Genomic DNA, 21,527 nt, shown 5'->3' with positions numbered 1-21,527 from the left:
CAGCCTTATGAATTCATCGCCCTGCATTGGTCGGAAAACCCATAACATCGTGTTTTTGAGTCAATTTAGAACAGACAGCTGAATACGATTTATTCAATACGAATTTTATTTTAAATGATACTGATCAATATGTAACGGAGTTAAGATAAGATAAGATAAGATAAGTTTATTTCTGGTTCAGGACTTTTAAAGTCCTCTATACCAGACTCAAAATAATACATGAGATTGATATAGTACTTCTGTCCGGTCTACTGTACATTGTTTATGATTTAATTGATGCTTTGTAATTAAAGAAAAGTTCTTGGTTTTTCCAGTGATCGTCTAGCTTGTTTTTGAAGGAGTTTACATTTAATGCTGATATAACCTGTTCTGGCAATTCATTCCAGATTGACACTGTTCTGTTTGAAAAGTAGTTTTTTCTTAGCGTATTTGTGGATAGTCTAGGGAATATTTGTTTGGTATGTACTCTGGACACCAAATGAATCAATTGGTCTCTGATTGAACTAATAACGAAATTCTGAATAATATCGTTATATGAATAAAATTATGAAAATGAATAAGATAAATAAATCAGGAAAAAAAATCAAATGTATTCTACTCTGTTAGAAAATGAACTTTATCGTTTCAAATTTTGGAAACATTATTTCTGCTATTAGTTTATATTCCGGAAAAGACTTACCGGTCTCGAAGTCTGAATTTATCACGCTCATCAAACACCGGAAACGTCAAAAAATAGAACTTGCACGGTTGAATTATTTTGGTTTTGGTGACAATGTGAGCAACAGTGTGTATCAATACACACATTATCAGGTTTGCTGTGCATAGTAAACTACAGCTTGCGTCATAGACACCGTGCATGTATATCTCTACTTTTGGCAGGTTAGTTGCAGTGGGATATTACTACAAATGCGCGTCTTGACAGTTGCATAACTCTCCATTGTAAACATTGCGTTGCGATCAGCTGATCACTCAAGGGTTTGAGAAATATCCCTGGTCATTTTCACTGAAAGTAAAACTCTGCAGATATTTGCACGTGAAGGGATTAGAAAAGTCATCTGTGTCCAATTTCAATTCACCAATGTGTCCCGGCGAGCCAAAAGCCAATGTCACTTGACTGATGGGTTCTAGCAACTCTTCCAACAGACAAAATCAAAGTCAGAGAATGACAGAATCAGCCGAAATTCCCGCTGCTGGAGCTGAAGTTGATGAGGACCAGACAGACCTACAGGCCATTATTGCTTATCTCATAAGGAGGTGATATACTCTTTATAATTTTCACAATCTGAAGGTTTCTGATGTTTTGATATATTCATAAATCTGATATGTGCCAATAAAACATCAGAAATCTTAGATGATAATTTTCAATATTTCTTTTACATTAATATTCTGTATATAAAGTTATGAATATTCTATATACAGTATATCGTACATTACATATTCTGAAATAAATGTTTTGTGATACCAGAGACATATCTTGAGAGATATGAGTAACATCACTATTTTTCCGTACAAGTGCATGTGGTGGCTCCCTTCATTGGTGACCACTCAAGCATATCCCTTATCGAGAGTGCCTTGTCCTTTATCAAACACAAGCGAGCACAGGTAAATCAGGCTTTGCGCATGTGTGTATCGATGTACTGGAACTTATTTGACATGTTCTGGTTAATTCCCCATTACGTCAGACCAAAACATCGTCAATTTTAAATACACACAGAAAGCACATCGTTTTATTTAGGCCACTACAAAAGTTACTACATTATCAAAAAACTATCATACTTATGGTATACAGTCTTGATAATTATGCACACTGTTGTCATTTATCCGTGTTTTCGAAAATCAATTGGGTCTAGCTATTCGACATGACCTAGTCTTGTAATTAAGTCACCATTATGTCAGACCAAAACATCGTCAATTTCAAATGCACACAAAAAGCACATCGTTTTATTCAGGCCACTACAAAAGTTACTACATTATCCAAAAACTATTATACTTATGGTATATAGTCTTATTGATCATGCACACTGTTTTCATTAATCCGTATTTTCGAAAATCCATTGGGTCCTATATATTTGACATGTCCTAGTTTTGTAATTAAGCCGCCATTACGTTGGACCAAAACATCGTCAATTTAAACGCACACAAAAAGCACATCGTTTTATTTAGGCCACTACAAAAGTTACTACATTATCCAAAAACTATAATACTTATGGGAAATGGTCTTGTTTATCATGCACATTGTTGTCATTTATCCGTATTTTCGAAAACCCCGTAGGGACTTTTCGAAAATTGGAGATTTCCGCTGATCTTCCCTGTGGTGACCGTGTCCTTGACTTTCATACTCAAAATACAAACACTTTGACAGCAAATTGTGATATATTTCATATTGATGACACTTCTGCACTTTGATATTAATAAAATTAAAGCACATCATTGGTGATGATTTCAAATAGAAATTATCGATAATTATGTGTCTGGTTTTCAAGTTTTTTCCAATATGGGGCCAGGAGAAGACTGAACTGAGCGACCGCAAAGGATTGTGGGAAGGTCAGGGGCCACCACGTAGACATAAGGGCAAATAGTGAGCTGCCAATCTCTCTATATATGTCTCTGGTGATACACCATATGTTTTAGTGTTGACATCTGTGTAGTATATATATATTGTCATTTTATATAGTCACTCTGTTTCTGATGTGAAAGTTGTCATTTTCTAAATGTTTGCTCAAAGAGCCCATCAGAAAATAACAAATTCATTAATGAAGAAGAAACTGACAGATCTGACTTAAATTTGGTTATTCTACAGAGTAAAAATGATTTGTCACAGATAAATTCATTCTCAGTTGCACATGCATGTACACCAAGTCCGATGTAAAAAGACAGTCATGTCTTGTGAGATGCCTGATTTTACATAGAGCTTATTGTTCCAATTTTATGTTGGTACAGTGGACAAGTTAGAATCCTCCGGCATGAAGATGACAGCAATGGAGATGATGATGATGATGATGAAGATGACAATGAATTTTATGGACCAGCTAATCCACCAACAGGTGTGACATATATATTTACTAGAACAACATATTTAATTATCTAGTTGTATTTATTCAATAATTCTATTATTACGTTTTGTTGAAGCATTTTATGTTATATCAAAATCTATCTAAATCAAAGTACCTTAGGTGGAATATGTTTGAATACTGTATGGTTAAACCTGTTTTAACCAGATGTCACTGGGACCACCAGATTTGGTTGGTTTATGTGTCCATGCAGTTTATATAGGTCAGCAATATTAATTGTCAACATCTGAAAAGATTCATGGAGGTTTTTAAATTTCAGCAATTCATTTGTTTATGATTGTTTGAGATTGACTTGCCGTTTCACAATCTACATATTTTAATCATTTATAAGAAAATAAAGAAATGATTGATTGTTAAATTTTTTTCAGCATATAAAGTCTGACATTGTGTTCCGTGTGTGTTAGAAGTAGACTTTCATGCTTAATAAGATTTCATGTCACTGTCCGATACAGAATATAAATACTGATTGTCTGTATTCATTCACGTTAAACAAGAATAACAAATGAAGATGCAAGAACACATCTCAATAGGCCATTTCTGTGTTAGAACTTACAGCCTACATACACATCTGTATATCTATTAACAGTTATTTACAGTACATGTGCTGTTCTTGACACCAACATCCAGGCATTCTATATCAACTACTGGACCTTTGAAAGACATGTGTAATTTATTTTTCGAAGAACACATGTCAAAAGCTTTTTACGATATGTAATGATAATCCCTTACCTGAAATGAATAGTAGTTAATCACCTCAAGGTGTTTATAAGAATTATGGGTAACTATATAATTTATCTGTAGGCACCTCAATCAACAGTGACACGGTCGTGACTTTGAATATTTGGTAATTATAAAAGCCTTGAAAGTGTTTGTTTTCTTAATTGAAAAAAGAAAAATCTTTAAATCTGAAAATTAAAGCTAAAGGCATCTGGTACAAATTTTCTAAGTGATAGCACTGAATTGAATTTTGTCTATCCCTAACTTTTGTACTTTATTTTGTAGCTGACCGAAATCCAGACACAAGCTTACTGGAGGTAATAACTTTCATGAATGTCAATTACCTAGATCATTGGTATCAATCTGACAATGGAACATATTTATAATATAATTACAGATATTATTTGAGTTACTTGTAATCACAGTAGTGGTGAATTCCAGACTAAAATCTCTATCATTCATAATAACTAACCCTCTTTTGCTATATGTGCATGATATATAAATCATCTATGAAATAATTTGTCTTTTTTAACATTATGCTTGAAAAATATCCCTTACATTGCAGAAAAACGACCTGAAGCAGATGATACTGGACCACTCTGGACGGGCCCAGAAGCGATCACGAATGACTTTTCCAACTCTACCACACATGGTCCAGAATGTAGGCATTTATCACATATTTACATTTGTCTTCATACTAAAGCAAGATAGTCATATATGCAGACTTAGGCATTTTCACTGGGAATTATTTTGAATTCTTCTGTGTAATATTTATTGAAACTTCAGTCTCCAACTTCTTGTCTTGGACCCATATTCTCTTCTATTGATAGTAAGAATTATTCCTTTAGAGTATGAACATTAAAGAATCATAAGAATCGTGTGCGTGCGAGAATGTACACACACATTTTTATGTATATACATAGGCTGCACAAACATACTCAGTCTGGACATATTTTGAAATATCTTTCACCAGTTTAAATACAGTGCTTCCTCTACCATACAGCTTGTGAGGTTTTCAGTAAACACTGATCAATATTTTGTGCATTTTCAGAGAGAGGTTGGTGCCAACAAGTGTCAGCAGTTTACTAGTGGGGATAGGAGAATTATAGGATGTCAGTAAGTTACTGAACCTTTCCACGGCAGAAAATAAAAAGTTAAAAATCTTAATCTGGCATTGTGCAACATGTCTTCACAAAAAGTGATATTTTGTGCAATTTTATTTTGATGTGAATATTAAAAACAACAAGTCAGCATTAACTGAATATAGACTGTACCCTTATCACCTAGTCTGTAGAATCAGTTACTGTGTTATTTGACAGATTAAAAATAGTCTGTAGAATCAGATACTGTGTTATGTGACAGATTAAAAATAGTCTGTAGAATCAGATACTGTGTTATGTGACAGATTAAAAATAGTCTGTAGAATCAGATACTGTGTTATGTGACAGATTTAAAATAGTCTGTAGAATCAGATACTGTGTTATGTGACAGATTTAAATAAGAATTATGTTGCCTTTGTCCCACAGGTTCCTTCCGAATCACAAGGAGGAGGTGGCGAAATATCACCACAAAGTTTTCTGTGGAACCTACTCCAAAGAGGGCAACATATTCCTGACAGCAAGTCAAGGTATCAAACACATAAATCATGCTGCCAAGTAAACTCTGAATATATTTATATCAATGTTAGCATTTTATATTTTACTGTTTTATATTTTACGAATACATACACAAATTTTATGAAACATTCAGGCAACACATTTATCGGTTTTATTGGACACAGTTAAATTTTAAGCTAATGTTTGTTGAAGCCACATCAAATCATATTTGTCAATTGCAACTTTCTGGGGATTTCTATGAGGAGAATTGTGCTCATTCAAACTTCACAGCTTTAATAGTAAAGTAATTTATGCACAGGCTCTTTTGACTAGCTTATACATTATTGTACTTAGAAAAACAAATTTCTAAATTTGTCTTTCTGGTCTAATATATGGAATTTTGAAAGTATGAGTAATAAATGTAATTTTCATATTGAGGGTTGGATGGCTTTCTGGATCTATCATGATATGTGTTTGTAATGTCTGTTAATGTATTTATTGATCAGAATCACATCCATACTGTGTGTTACTGATTTCAGATCAACACATACGAATATATGATACAACCAGAGGTAACTTTAACCTACTCAAGACGATACGAGCCAAAGATGTCGGATGGAGTATACTTGATACAGCCTTTAGGTATTACCTTGGTACATCACTCTGTCATAGCTATCATTGCTATAGATACTTGTCATTAAGAGCAGTAATTCATTTTGATTAAAAACTTGATATGACTGGTGATCAGTCTGGTATTTTAGAACTGGTTAGAACTGGTAGGATTAGAAATCTTACACTTTCTACATGGAGACAAACTGGTTAATATTTGACACATGATTTAACACAAACTTTTCTTCATCTTTTCTAAGTTATGCAGGTTTCTTTTCTACAAACTGAAACCTATAAAAACAAATATTATTTGTTTAGATTTTCCTGAGGTTACATTTCTCCATTAGGGTAAATCTATAAATAGCCGATAAATAGGTCACACAAGAGTGGATTTATATGTGGTATGTTATGATTTAACTCTTTAGCTGTTCATTAAAAAAAGCACAGTTTGCTTTTTATCAATATAGTCTTTCTGATGGATATTTAAAGGGTTATTCCAGTAAGATATTTATCCAGTGGGAAGATACCAGGTATGTTGAACAGGAATCATCGAAAGAAGTGATTTAAATCAAATGGTACCAGGATATTATAATAAACATTTTCTCTCCCAATCAAATTTCCGGAGTCTCCTGTGGGATACATATGTATGGTTACAGTATTGACCTTAAAATACTGTTCTAATATTTTGGTTATTCTCCCATTTCAGTCCTGATGGTAACTACGTCATCTACTCCAGTTGGTCCGACTGCAGTAAGTACCAGAGGTGATTGTGTCACCAGAGTTAGTTCCCTTGAATATTAAGTCAGAATCATGAATCTTAAGCTTTTTTGGGTGAAGGTCAAGGTCACTTTTATTGTTTTTAGTGGGGATTGGTAGGGGACATGTATTGTTTTGTTGGCTGTCACATTTTTTGTAAGGGTAGCTGTCTTATTTTTGTGAGGGGTGGGGTATCACATTTTTTGTGAGGGGTGGGGTATCACATTTTTTGTGAGGGGTGGGGTATCACATTTTTTGTGAGGGGTGGGGTATCACATTTTTTGTGAGGGGTGGGGTATCACATTTTGTTTGCATTTTGTGTCTGACATATACAGTGTTTCATTTGTGCATCACTAAGAATAATCACACGTTTTATAAAAAAAAATCTTGGTAACATATTTCATTAAATTTATTATATAACGACTGTATAATTTACCAAGCCTTTATTTTTTTATAATCTTTCAGTTCATCTATGCAATATTCAAGGAGAATACGATACCCACAATGCCTTGCACCTGTTTCCAGGGGAACACAGCTTTTGTATATTTTCACTGACTTTTTCCTACGATAATCGAGAGATCTTAGGAGGGTAAGGCACTCTCCACACAATATCTGTCATTAATAACCATCTGTTTACTTAGAACTGGTGTGTAGAGTATGTGTTGGGGGATAGGTTCATTAAATACGTATATGTGAAAGCTTATATATTGGAGAAGAATGTTAAATGTGAAGTGAGGCAGAAGTCATATGTTGTTTTGACTGTTAAGTTCTGTGTTAGAGCTGATTTGACTGTTAAGTTCTGTGTTAGAACTGACTTGACTGTTAAGTTCTGTGTTAGAACTGATTTGACTGTTAAGTTCTGTGTTAGAACTGATTTGACTGTTAAGTTCTGTGTTAGAACTGATTTGACTGTTAAGTTCTGTGTTAGAACTGATTTGACTGTTAAGTTCTGTGTTAGAACTGATTTGAGTGTTAAGTTCTGTGTTAGAACTGATTTGACTGTTAAGTTCTGTGTTAGAACTGATTTGAGTGTTAAGTTCTGTGTTAGAACTGATTTGAGTGTTAAGTTCTGTGTTAGAACTGATTTGAGTGTTAAGTTCTGTGTTAGAACTGATTTGACTGTTAAGTGCTGTGTTAGAACTGATTTGACTGTTAAGTGCTGTGTTAGAACTGATTTGACTGTTAAGTTCTGTGTTAGAACTGATTTGAGTGTTAAGTTCTGTGTTAGAACTGATTTGACTGTTAAGTTCTGTGTTAGAACTGATTTGAGTGTTAAGTGCTGTGTTAGAACTGATTTGACTGTTAAGTTCTGTGTTAGAACTGATTTGACTGTTAAGTTCTGTGTTAGAACTGATTTGACTGTTAAGTTCTGTGTTAGAACTGATTTGAGTGTTAATTGCTATGTTAGAACTGATTTGACTGTTAAGTGCTGTGTTAGAACTGATTTGACTGTTAAGTTCTGTGTTAGAACTGATTTGACTGTTAAGTGCTGTGTTAGAACTGATTTGAGTGTTAAGTGCTGTGTTAGAACTGATTTGAGTGTTAAGTTCTGTGTTAGAGCTGATTTGACTGTTAAGTTCTGTGTTAGGACTGACTTGACTGTTAAGTGCTGTGTTAGAACTGATTTGAGTGTTAAGTTCTGTGTTAGAGCTGATTTGACTGTTAAGTTCTGTGTTAGGACTGACTTGACTGTTAAGTGCTGTGTTAGAACTGATTTGAGTGTTAAGTTCTGTGTTAGAACTGATTTGACTGTTAAGTGCTGTGTTAGAACTGATTTGAGTGTTAAGTGCTGTGTTAGAACTGATTTGAGTGTTAAGTGCTGTGTTAGAGCTGATTTGACTGTTAATTGCTGTGTTAGAACTGATTTGAGTGTTAATTGCTGTGTTAGAACTGATTTGAGTGTTGAGTTCTGTGTTAGAACTGATTTGAGTGTTAATTCCTCACCATTTTGTATTACAGTGCCAATGACGGCTGTCTTTATGTGTATGACAGAGAGAGTAACCAAAGAACACTCAGGGTGAGTTCTATCATGATATACAATGTTATCATATCATAAACAGTATAGTCTGAATGGTGTAAGTCTTTAGACTGCTGAATTAGTAGTTTGTTTATATGGGCTACACTCCCTCATAACTGTGAGGGTTATACGAGGCAAGGTGTCAAGGGGTCCCTTTACTGACAACAGAAGAAAAGAAAGGAAGAAGGAAATGAAATAATCATATCTTCGGATGATGTTCAGTCATTCTGAATAACTGTAAATCTGTCCCCAGATTGAGGCCCATGAGGATGATGTGAATGCCGTAGCCTTTGCTGACAGTTCCTCTCAGATATTGTTTAGTGGTGGAGATGATGGTTTGCTGAAGGTATGCCACTATTTCTTTTTACCACCTTCATACAGTTGTGCCATATTTTATAAATATTAGCTTAATGATAAACCTTAATTGAAATTATCAGATTCTTCCATCTTTAAATTTTCATTGTATTCTTTTTCTGAGTAAAATCAACTTTCCTATCTCCATTTTATTCATTGAAGATTAATTGTGAATAATTGGTACCGGTATTAGAAACTCAGGTAAGTTAACTTTGTGTTTTTCTCTGTCCAAAACACTGCATTATCTGTTTATCAATGACTTACAGAGTTTATTACAATATGGACGATTTCTGTATATATACAGGGAAACATTATCTCAGCACTTTTTGTCTAACTTAAAATTTTTAGCTCACTTTAAAAACTCCCCTCATTATACTTGTTATACCTTTACCTATCAATAACTGTAATCAGTGATCCTACAGTTCAACTTTAACATCAAACTTCAACCCAGATTTAATTTTGGCCCTGTTGGTAAGAGGACGAAACAGATTCTATCTGAACTGCAGTGAAATTTTCCTTGTATACGATATACCAATTCCATAAAAGATCCACCATGCTCGATATAGTTACAGAAATATCAATGTTCATTGATTCTGTTATAGGTGTGGGATAGGCGAACGCTACGAGAGGAAAATCCCATCCCTGTTGGAACACTGGCGGGTCACTCCGACGGAATAACCTATATTGACTCCAAGGTAATGTTTGTACCGGACTTTCTTATAACTGGTAGTTATCATCAGTGTTTTATCTAGTTATGAGACCTTATTGTCAAAATATCTGCTGTGACACTACAGTAAGATCTGAAATCACGTTGTCAAGGGAATACCTGTTAGCTGTTACACCACAGTAATATCTGAAATCACGCTATCAAGGGAATACCTTTTAGCTGTTACACCACAGTAATATCTGAAATCACGCTATCAAGGGAATAGCTGTTAGCTGTTACACCACAGTAATATCTTAAATCACGCTATCAAGGGAATAGCTGTTAGCTGTTACACCACAGTAATATCTGAAATCACGCTGTCAAGGGAATACCTGCTAGCTGTCATACTATGGTAAGATATCAAATCCATTGTCAAAAGAATATGATGTTTATTATTTAAAACAGCTACTTATTGATAAAACGATTTAGTTGGAAACAACTCTCTGACATTTAAACAATATTACATTTGTTCTAACTGTCAGAGATGTCTGAGGTCTTACTGTCACAGAGATATCTGAGGCCTTACTGTCACAGAGATATCTGAGGTCTTACTGTCACAGAGATGTCTGAGGTCGTACTGTCACAGAGATATCTGAGGTCTTACTGTCACAGAGATGTCTGAGGTCTTACTGTCACAGAGATATCCGAGGTCGTACTGTCACAGAGATGTCTGAGGCCTTACCGTCACAGAGATATCCGAGGTCTTACTGTCACAGAGATGTCTGAGGTCTTACTGTCACAGAGATGTCCGAGACCATACTGTCACAGAGATATCTGGAGCCTTACTGTCACAGAGATATCTGAGGTCTTACTGTCACAGAGATATCTGAGGCCTTACTGTCACAGAGATGTCTGAGGTCTTACTGTCACAGAGATGTCTGAGGTCTTACTGTCACAGAGATGTCTGAGGCCTTACTGTCACAGAGATATCTGAGGTCGTACTGTCACAGAGATATATGAGGTCTTACTGTCACAGAGATATCTGAGGTCTTACTGTCACAGAGATATCTGAGGCCTTACTGTCACGGAGATGTCTGAGGTCTTACTGTCACAGAGATGTCTGAGGTCTTACTGTCACAGAGATGTCCGAGGTCTTACTGTCACAGAGATATCTGAGGTCTTACTGTCACAGAGATATCTGAGGTCTTACTGTCACAGAGATGTCTGAGGTCTTACTGTCACAGAGATATTTGATGTCTTACTGTCACAGAGATATCTGAGGTCTTACTGTCACAGAGATATCTGAGGTCTTACTGTCACAGAGATATCTGATGTCTTACTGTCACAGAGATGTCTGAGGTCTTACTGTCACAGAGATATCTGAGGTCTTGCTGTCACAGGGATATCTGAGGTCGTACTGTCACAGAGATATCTGAGGTCTTGCTGTCACAGAGATATCTGAGGTCTTACTGTCACAGAGATATCTGAGGCCTTACTGTCACAGAGATGTCTGAGGTCTTACTGTCACAGAGATGTCCGAGACCATACTGTCACAGAGATATCTGGAGCCTTACTGTCACAGAGATATCTGAGGTCTTACTGTCACAGAGATATCTGAGGCCTTACTGTCACAGAGATGTCTGAGGTCTTACTGTCACAGAGATGTCTGAGGTCTTACTGTCACAGAGATGTCTGAGGCCTTACTGTCACAGAGATATCTGAGGTCGTACTGTCACAGAGATATATGAGGTCTTACTGTCACAGAGATATCTGAGGTCTTACTGTCACAGAGATATCTGAGGCCTTACTGTCACGGAGATGTCTGAGGTCTTACTGTCACAGAGATGTCTGAGGTCTTACTGTCACAGAGATGTCCGAGGTCTTACTGTCACAGAGATATCTGAGGTCTTACTGTCACAGAGATATCTGAGGTCTTACTGTCACAGAGATGTCTGAGGTCTTACTGTCACAGAGATATTTGATGTCTTACTGTCACAGAGATATCTGAGGTCTTACTGTCACAGAGATATCTGAGGTCTTACTGTCACAGAGATATCTGATGTCTTACTGTCACAGAGATGTCTGAGGTCTTACTGTCACAGAGATATCTGAGGTCTTGCTGTCACAGGGATATCTGAGGTCGTACTGTCACAGAGATATCTGAGGTCTTGCTGTCACAGAGATATCTGAGGTCTTACTGTCACAGAGATATCTGAGGCCTTACTGTCACAGAGATATCTGGGGTCTTACTGTCACAGAGATGTCTCAGGTCTTACTGTCACACAGATATCTGAGGTCTTACTGTCACAGAGATGTCTGAGGTCTTACTGTCACAGAGATGTCCGAGACCATACTGTCACAGAGATGTCTGAGGTCTTACTGTCACAGAGATGTCTGAGGTCTTACTGTCACAGAGATGTCAGAGGTCTTACTGTCACAGAGATGTCCGAGGTCTTGCTGTCACAGAGATATCTGAGGCCTTACTGTCACAGAGATATCTGAGGTCTTACTGTCACAGAGATATCTGAGGTCTTACTGTTACACAGATATCTGAGGTCTTACTGTTACAGAGATATCTGAGGTCTTACTGTCACAGAGATGTCTGAGGTCTTACTGTCACAGAGATGTCTGAGGTCTTACTGTCACAGAGATGTCTGAGGTCTTACTATCACAGAGATGTCTGAGGTCTTACTGTCACAGAGATGTCTGAGGTCTTACTGTCACAGAGATGTCTGAGGTCTTACTGTCACAGAGATGTCTGAGGTCTTACTGTCACAGAGATGTCTGAGGTCTTACTGTCACAGAGATGTCCGAGGTCTTACTGTCACAGAGATGTCTGAGGTCTTACTATCACAGAGATGTCTGAGGTCTTACTATCACAGAGATGTCTGAGGTCTTACTGTCACAGAGATGTCTGAGGTCTTACTATCACAGAGATGTCTGAGGTCTTACTGTCACAGAGATGTCTGAGGTCTTACTGTCACAGAGATGTCTGAGGTCTTACTATCACAGAGATATCTGAGGTCTTACTGTCACAGAGATGTCTGAGGTCTTACTGTCACAGAGATGTCTGAGGTCTTACTATCACAGAGATGTCTGAGGTCTTACTGTCACAGAGATATCTGAGGTCTTACTGTCACAGAGATATCTGAGGTCTTACTGTCACAGAGATGTCTGAGGTCTTACTGTCACAGAGATGTCTGAGGTCTTACAGTCACAGAGATATCTGAGGTCTTACTGTCACAGAGATATCTGAGGTCTTACTGTCACAGAGATATCTGAGGTCTTAATGTCACAGAGATATCTGTTTTCCTTTTAGGGAGATGCCAGGTTTTTATTGTCTAACTGTAAAGACCAGTCAATGAAGCTATGGGATGTACGCATGTTTTCATCTGAAGAAGGCATTCAGGTATGTTGAGGGCAATGTATCCTCCAAATGGGGCTATCAAAGAAAACAGTAGTTAAACTTGTGATTCTGAGATTTTAAACTTCAGATGTTCAAAGAATTGAAATTTTAAAGATTTTATTAAAAAGTTGATCTCTTGAATTTTTAAGATGAAAGATAAAGTGAAAACCTGTGTTCAATATCATGTGAAGACTGTTGATAGAAATTTATGGCTGGTAGAATTCCACTTGATTGTCCTCCAATATCAAAGCACATACATAATATATCTACTTTAAGTCAATTTGTGTTGCTCCATTGGCTTATCATAAAATAGATATAAGATTTGGCACTGTAATGCTGTTATTTTGTCCTCTAATCTAGTCTACAAAGAAAGCTGTAACCAAACAGAAATGGGACTACAGATGGCAGCAGTTTCCAAAACGAGGTAAACATGTTTAACATGATATGAAAGTTTTCTTTTCTAGATAAACTTGTAACAGTTTGTCTACCTTATGAGTTTTAGAGTTCCTGCCCTCCTAATTATTGTGAAATCATAATCATTTAGAATAAATTAAGATTCAGATGCTGGGCTCTTGTTACTGTCTTCATTCTGTGGTCTGTCCGTCTTTATTTCTCAGGAACTACACTTAACATTTGATATATGGGGTCTAGCCTCACATTCTACATTTGATATATGGGGTCTAGCCTCACATTCTACATTTGATATATGGGGTCTAGCCTCACATTCTACATTTGATATATGGGGTCTAGCCTCACATTCTACATTTGATATATGGGGTCTAGCCTCACATTCTACATTTTGAACTTGATTGGATATTTAAGATGGATGCCAGCCAACATTTTGGATTTTGTCTTTGAAGTTTGTCCTATGTTTCTCAGAAACTACTAAAAAATATTCTTAAAACTTCATTGACATGTCCAGTATAAGGTCACATTTGAAGCTTCATCATGACTTGTTACTCTTTGCTATTAATAATTCTAGTAATTAGTACTAGTTCTATCAATTGGATTGAATCATATTCTCACTTTAAAGGAATGATTTAAAATATAGCAGTACTGTGGATTGTAGCTTTTTGGACATATATTTACCGGTAATCATAACAACATTTACGTACACATGTTTACCGGTAATTATAACACCATTTACGTATGTATGATTACTGGTAATTATAACACCATCTATGTACACATGTTTACCGGTAATCATAACACCATCTATGTACGTATGATTACCGGTAATTATAACACCATTTACATACGTATGTTTATCAATTAAAACCAAATATTGTTACAGTGGTGCTTCATATTTATGAATTTAAGTCAGTTATACATCGTACATAGACAGTTATCGTCTGTTTAAAGATTTCTCCAATCTCCATTATTGTAAAAAAAATTGAAATATTCTATGGTGAATCTAACACAAACATGTATGTTGTGGGAGTTGTAGAGTGATATTAAAGGAATTGGACATGTAACTATATACATGATCTTTTATTGTATTCAGCCTCAAAGAAAAAGGTTCTAGCTGGAGATTCTTCCATTATGACCTACAGAGGACACTCCGTACTGAATACACTGATCCGATGTCACTTCTCACCGGAAATGACCACTGGTCAGAGATATGTGTACTCTGGCTGTGCCAGTGGAACTGTTGTAGGTAAGGAGTCACAGCAGATTGGACTGCTATAGTACATCCAGATATATAAAAGGGCATCCTGCTGGGAAGTAACCATGTGATCCAAACAAACAAAAAATTACTTCTCACATATCATGTATTCCTATACATAGTCGGAACACCTAGTCAGAACACCTAGAACACCTGTATTGATGTGCTCCGAGTGGTTGAATGATGATTGATTAAAACCATGTGAAGTTAACCTGAGCCATGTATAGTATGAGCAGTGTTCAGGTTCATACAAACAATATTCAAAATGAATGGATACAAGTACAAACATTATTAAAAAAATTTAAGGAATCATGCCTTTATTGAAGAATGACAAACAAATCCTCTGTTCAGAAATAACACCACAGTACCAAATTACTTTGTCAGAAATTGATGCATCTTGAATTTTCGGTATTATTACAGCGATGTTATCATTTGATGGTTTAAATTTTTGCACTTACTTGTCAGGTGCAAAATAAACCAAAATATAACTACCACCAAAATACTACACTTGTACCACCAAAATACCCCAATTTACAGCATTTCTATTGTGGTTGTGTTGTGCTTGAGGCCGACAATATTATTCTCATATTATCAAAGTATCATTTTTGAATCTGATACAAGTATTAGTTATAATTATATCATCATACCATTATGGTCTTTGATTTTATCCTTTCTACCTACCATATAAATATGGAAACTTGTGATTTTCAGTGTATGATTTGTTGACGGGGAAAATTGTAGCCAGGCTGTCGGGACACAACACGTGTGTGAGAGATGTGTCTTGGCATCCGTACGAGAATATCATCATGAGTACCTCGGTAAGTTGACTAGGACTTAATAATAAAGTCTTGGTGCCAGAAATAGTCCTGCTGTTAATATCCATGACTTAGTCCTTGTTTGTGTTTTACCTTACCATACATCTTGTAACCTTCTGGTATGACAGTGTTCTATAGCTCACAAAACACTTTTTCAGTGGGACAGTTCCGTAGCTAAGTGGACATACCAGTATGAGGAGCCATCAGAAGGAGAACAAGAGTCGAGCTGTGATGAAGAAGACGATGATTCTGACGAGGAATCATATTACCGGCACCGTCGGAGAAGTGCACGAGTTAGAATGATGCAGAAAAAGAGACGCAAAGCTAATGTTTGTGTTGAAAAATGTGGGTTGCTGGATTAAACCAACATGATAGTTTGTGACTGATTCTGGTACACACTGTCATACTTGTTCTGTAAGATTCAAATTGTCAATCTTCAGACTATTCTTGCTCTGGAAATTTTAATGCTTAATTGCAAACTATTCTTGCTTCCAAAATATATGAATCTTCAAACTTTTCTTGTTTCATTGTAAATCCTCAAGTTATTCTTGTTTAGGATTTCATTCTTGTTTTCACTCATCGGGTTAGTCTACTTGTTCCATGATTTTTAGCTCACCTGGACCGAAGGTCCGGTGAGCTTATGCCATGGTGCGGCGTCCGTCGTCTGTCGTCCGTCATCCTGTCGTCCGTCGTCCGTCAACATTTGCTTCAAATCGCTACTAGTCAAAAAGTTCTTGTTGGAATTTGACCAAATTTGGTCAGAAACATCCTTGGCAGAAGGGGATCAGATTTTGCATAAATGGTGACTCTGACCCCCAAGGGGCCTGAGGGGCGGGGCCCAATAGGGGAAATTGAGGCAATTCCTTTAAATCGCTACTAGTCATAAAGTTATGAATGGATTTGAACCCAATTTGGTCAGAAACATCCTTTGGGGAAGGGGAACAGATTTTGCATAAATGGTGACTCTGACCCCCAAGGGGCCAAAGGGGCATGGCCTAATGGGGAAATAGAGGTAATTTCTTCAAATCGCTACTAGTCATAAAGTTATGAATGGATTTTGACCAAATTTGGTCAGAAACATTCTTGGGGGAAGGGAAACAGATTTTGCATAAATGGTGACTCTGACCCCAAGGGGCCTGAGGGGCGGGGCCCAATAGGGGAAATTGAGGCAATTCCTTAAAATCGCTACTTGTCATAAAGTTATGAATGGATTTGAACCCAATTTGGTCAGAAACATCCTTCAGGGATTGGGAACAGATTTTGCATAAATGGTTACTCTGACCCCCAAGGGGCCAGGGGGGGTGGGGCCTAATGGAGAAATAGAGGTAATTCCTTCAAATCGCTACTAGTCATAAAGTTATGAATGGATTTGAACCCAATTTGGTCAGAAACATTCATGGGGGAAGGGGAACAGATTTTGCATAAATTGTGACTGACCCCCAAGGGGCCTGAGGGGCGGGGCCCCACATGGAAAATAGAGGTAATTCCTTTAAATCGCTACTAGTCATAAAGTTATGAATGGATTTGAACCCAATTTAATAAGAAACATCCTTTGGGGAAGGGGAACAGATTTTGCATATATGGTGACTCTGACCCCCAAGGGGCCAAAGGGGCAAGGGCCTAATGGGGAAATAGAGGTAATTCCTTTAAATCGCTACTAGTCATAAAGTTATGAATGGATTTGAACCCAATTTGGTAAGAAACATTCTTGGGGGAAGGGGAACAGATTTTGCATAAATGGTGACTCTGACCCCCGAAGGGCCAAAGAGGCGGGGCCCCATATGGGAAATAGAGATAATTCCTTTAAATCGCTACTAGTCATAAAGTTATGAATGGATTTGAACCCAATTTAATAAGAAACATCCTTTGGGGAAGGGGAACAGATTTTGCATAAATGGTGACTCTGACCCCCGAGGGGCCAAAGGGGCGGGGCCCCACATGGAAAATAGAGGTAATTCCTTTAAATCGCTACTAGTCATAAAGTTATGAATGGATTTGAACCCAATTTAATAAGAAACATCCTTTGAGGAAGGGGAACAGATTTTGCATATATGGTGACTCTGACCCCCAAGGGGCCAAAGGGGCAGGGCCTAATGGGGAAATAGAGGTAATTCCTTTAAATCGCTACTAGTCATAAAGTTATGAATGGATTTGAACCCAATTTGGTAAGAAACATTCTTGGGGGAAGGGGAACAGATTTTGCATAAATGGTGACTCTGACCCCCGAGGGGCAAAAGAGGTGGGGCCCCATATGGGAAATAGAGGTAATTCCTTTAAATCACTACTAGTCATAAAGTTATAAATGCATGTTGTAAACTCAGAGAGTCTGGACTTCATTATTTCTTTAACGCAGTTGGGATCCCCACGCTATAACCATATATAGCATTGTTTGAGGTTAACAAACAAAAGGAATTGAACATGAACATTATTTTGACATTTGGTCAAGTCCAACCAGGTGAGCGATACAGGCCCCATGGGCCTCTTGTTTCATATTTTCACTCATCAGGCTATTGTTATCCTGATGTTTTTTGTCAAAGGCATTAGTGAAAAACAGTGTAACATGTTCAGTTTTATATCAATTGAATGATGTTACTTAAATACTGTCACTATCAGTGTTCAATCTAGTAATCAGGGTTATTACACTATGTACCAGTGTTTTTACATCAAATTTTTACAGCCAAGATGTTTTTCTAGATTAAAAGTGTGTTGATTTTCCAAAATGAAAAATATCAGGAATATTTTCTTGAGTTTTTGAAAGTTGAATTAAGAAACATTAATTTTGTTGATGTTATAATTGCATTGGCTGGTAAAAGTAGTTACAGCTATCAGGTACCTATGTTTTCTAACTCGTCACTGGTCAGGGGCATTTTCTTTATTATGTACAAAAAGAGGTGTGAAGACCCCGAAGACCCATGTAATGTAATAATGCCTAATATATACAAGACAATTATGATATTAATTCTTGTTTTGTTTATTTTATTATTTATGTGTACAGGAGGAAATTATTGTGTGTTGATATAGAGGAGACAAGCTCAAATCAAAGGTCGCATTTAATGTACAATACAGTACCAGGTATTTAGGGCTATTCCAGAAAAATATCTATCCCACCCCAGGACTCCAGGTTTTTTTAAGGGGTACCAACGATAGAATTTATTTAATAAATTACATTGAAGTTATAGGAAGGCAATCCAACTATGGATAGAAGTGATTTAGTCCTGGGGTCAGGTAGATATTTTTCTGGAATAACCCTTTAGGAAATTGCTTCAAATGTCCTTATTTATGACTTTTTCAAGATCCACATATATATCATATTTCATGGATTTACTTACAAGCAATCATGTGAAATCAAAATATCTTCTCTTTACTGAAAAGACAAATTCAGAAAGTTACTGAAAAGACAAAATTACTACAAAAAGTTATTGAAAGACAACTGCAGGAAGTTACTGAAAAGACAACTACAAAAAGTTATTGAAAGACAACTGCAGGAAGTTACTGAAAAGACAACTACAAAAAGTTATTGAAAGACAACTGCAGGAAGTTACTGAAAAGACAACTACAAAAAGTTCAGAAAGTTAACATAGAGATATAAATATTCCAATTATTATGATATTGATATTTTGTTGCAGTTTTTTTTGACAGATTTTTTCATTAATCAGGTTATGGTTCTGATGTGTTTGATTAAGAACTAGATACAAGGTTTACGTTGCTGTATGAGTGAGTACACAGCCCTGGAATGTTAACACTATACTATATATGTTGTACAGTATGATCTGTACATAGGAATGTGGTAAGATAATACTTTGATCTGTTGAATATTGTTTAATATATACTATGCAATTGTTTGATTGATGTTGCCTTAATGGTAACTTGAGAGTAAACAAAATGACAGAAAATATCCGAAAAACTACCACAATTTAACTTCACAAAAGGACAGATATTAAAGCTGATTATGTGAGATTGCCCACTGGCCTTTGTTAATGATTTGTTATCAAAGGTAAGGGGAAATACACCACACTAATGAAGGTTTTAATGGCCCTTGATGACTAAGTTTTATACATAGAAGTAAAGGTCATATTACCCATAAATATCTATCACAAAATATATTTTGCTGGGTAAATTGTAAATGACTTAATTGATATGTGACACGACACAAATTCTAAATACATTTCCTACAAATGTGATGAATTGATTTCTTTTAAGTAACTATGTATTTACATATTGTTCAAATTGGTGACCTTCAGAGATACATTTGGCTATCACATAGATACTGTAACTTATGACCTTGACCTTCAGAGTGCCATTTTGCCTTAACCTTGAGAGCCATTTGGCGACAGAAGTACATTATGTATGGCCTCGACCTTCAGAGCTTATTTGGTTATAGAAGTATGGCCGTGACCTTCAGAAAGCCATTTGGCTATAGAAATGTCATTATTATGAAGACAGAAAAATAATTCTCAGTAGCTGCTGTCACATATGTAGTTGATCTACCTGAGGATTAAATGGATTTTCCCACACATTGTTCATACTATCCCTCCTCAACTTCCTTTGAATTGGAATCGTGTACCTATGTCATATACGGTATAACTTTGAATTCAGACTTATCTTTGTTTTTTTTTTACTGTCTATGACAGTGTATTAGACATCTGATTTTATCAGACACATTTTGTGTGTTTTATTTGTAATTGAAATATTAATCAGTGTTTTAATTTATGTTAATTCATTGTTTAAGTCTTTTATTAATACCTTGTTATATGGTTCTAAGAATACCTGCGAAAAAAACTAACATTTTTGTTCTTTTACTAGTGAATGTTTAGAATGTTAAGTTTCATTTCATTAAACTTTTGTTAATTTCTAGGTATATACTTAATACTACCAGTATATACCAATTTTTTGACACTATCTGTTGAATGTAAAATCTCGTGTAGACATACATCTGTATGTGTCCTCTAGCTTTCTATAGTTCTCCATTTACAGATAATGATATACACCTACAAATTGGAAGTAATCATTGACCAGCATAACACTGTTCATGATGCTACGGAAAGTCACATAATGGTGATAATTTGTTTGTAGGTACATATTAAACACATAACGAACATAACACTGCTCATGATGCTACGGAAAGTCACATAATGTTGATAATTAGTTTGTAGGTACATATTAAACACATAACGAATATAAAGTGGAACTTTCTAGGATTGTATTAACATCTGCTAGTGTGTTCAGACATATGTCTGAAATACCACATATAAAATTATACAAACTGACTGTTCCCCATAAAGGCCCCAAGTACTTAGTCTTTCTTCCTGAGGACGTACCAGATATGGATATAATGTCTTTCTTCCTTAGGACGTACCACATATGGATATAATGTCTTTCTTCCTGAGGACGTACCAGTTATGGATAGTCTTTCTTCCTGAGGACGTACCAGATATAGATATAATGTCTTTCTTCCTGAGGACGTACCAGATATAGATATAATGTCTTTCTTCCTGAGGACGTACCAGATATGGATAGTCTTTCTTCCTGAGGACGTACCAGATATGGATATAATGTCTTACTTCCTGAGGACGTACCAGATATGGATATAATGTCTTTCTTCCTGAGGACGTACCAGATATGGATATAATGTCTTTCTTCCTGAGGACGTACCAGATATAGATATAATGTCTTTCTTCCTGAGGACGTACCAGATATGGAAAGTCTTTCTTCCTGAGGACGTACCAGATATAGATATAATGTCTTTCTTCCTGAGGACGTACCAGATATGGAAAGTCTTTCTTCCTGAGGACGTACCAGATATAGATATAATGTCTTACTTCCTGAGGACGTACCAGATGTGGATAGTCTTTCTTCCTGAGGACGTACCAGATAT

The 21,527-nt window shown here is 36.3% G+C and overlaps 1 protein-coding gene across 1 annotated transcript; it reads left to right on the top strand.

Annotated features, from left to right (window-relative positions):
* The first annotated feature begins 725 nt into the window (after positions 1-725).
* LOC117338237 (DDB1- and CUL4-associated factor 11-like) lies at positions 726-16,353 on the top strand. Its single transcript, XM_033899500.1, has 17 exons — positions 726-1,254; positions 2,941-3,044; positions 4,074-4,105; positions 4,354-4,449; positions 4,840-4,904; positions 5,315-5,415; positions 5,923-6,025; positions 6,699-6,742; positions 7,214-7,337; positions 8,708-8,765; positions 9,019-9,111; positions 9,722-9,814; positions 13,085-13,174; positions 13,532-13,595; positions 14,676-14,828; positions 15,549-15,655; positions 15,811-16,353. Exons 1-17 carry the CDS (start codon positions 1,118-1,120, stop codon positions 16,012-16,014), a joined length of 1,668 nt encoding a protein of 555 aa, XP_033755391.1. The 5' UTR covers positions 726-1,117; the 3' UTR covers positions 16,015-16,353.
* The last annotated feature ends 5,174 nt before the right edge of the window (positions 16,354-21,527 follow it).

The sequence above is a fragment of the Pecten maximus genome, chromosome 11 (genome assembly GCF_902652985.1).
Source record: "Pecten maximus chromosome 11, xPecMax1.1, whole genome shotgun sequence".
NCBI classification, from domain to species: Eukaryota; Metazoa; Mollusca; class Bivalvia; order Pectinida; family Pectinidae; genus Pecten; species Pecten maximus.
This window is presented reverse-complemented; position numbering and strand designations above follow the sequence as displayed.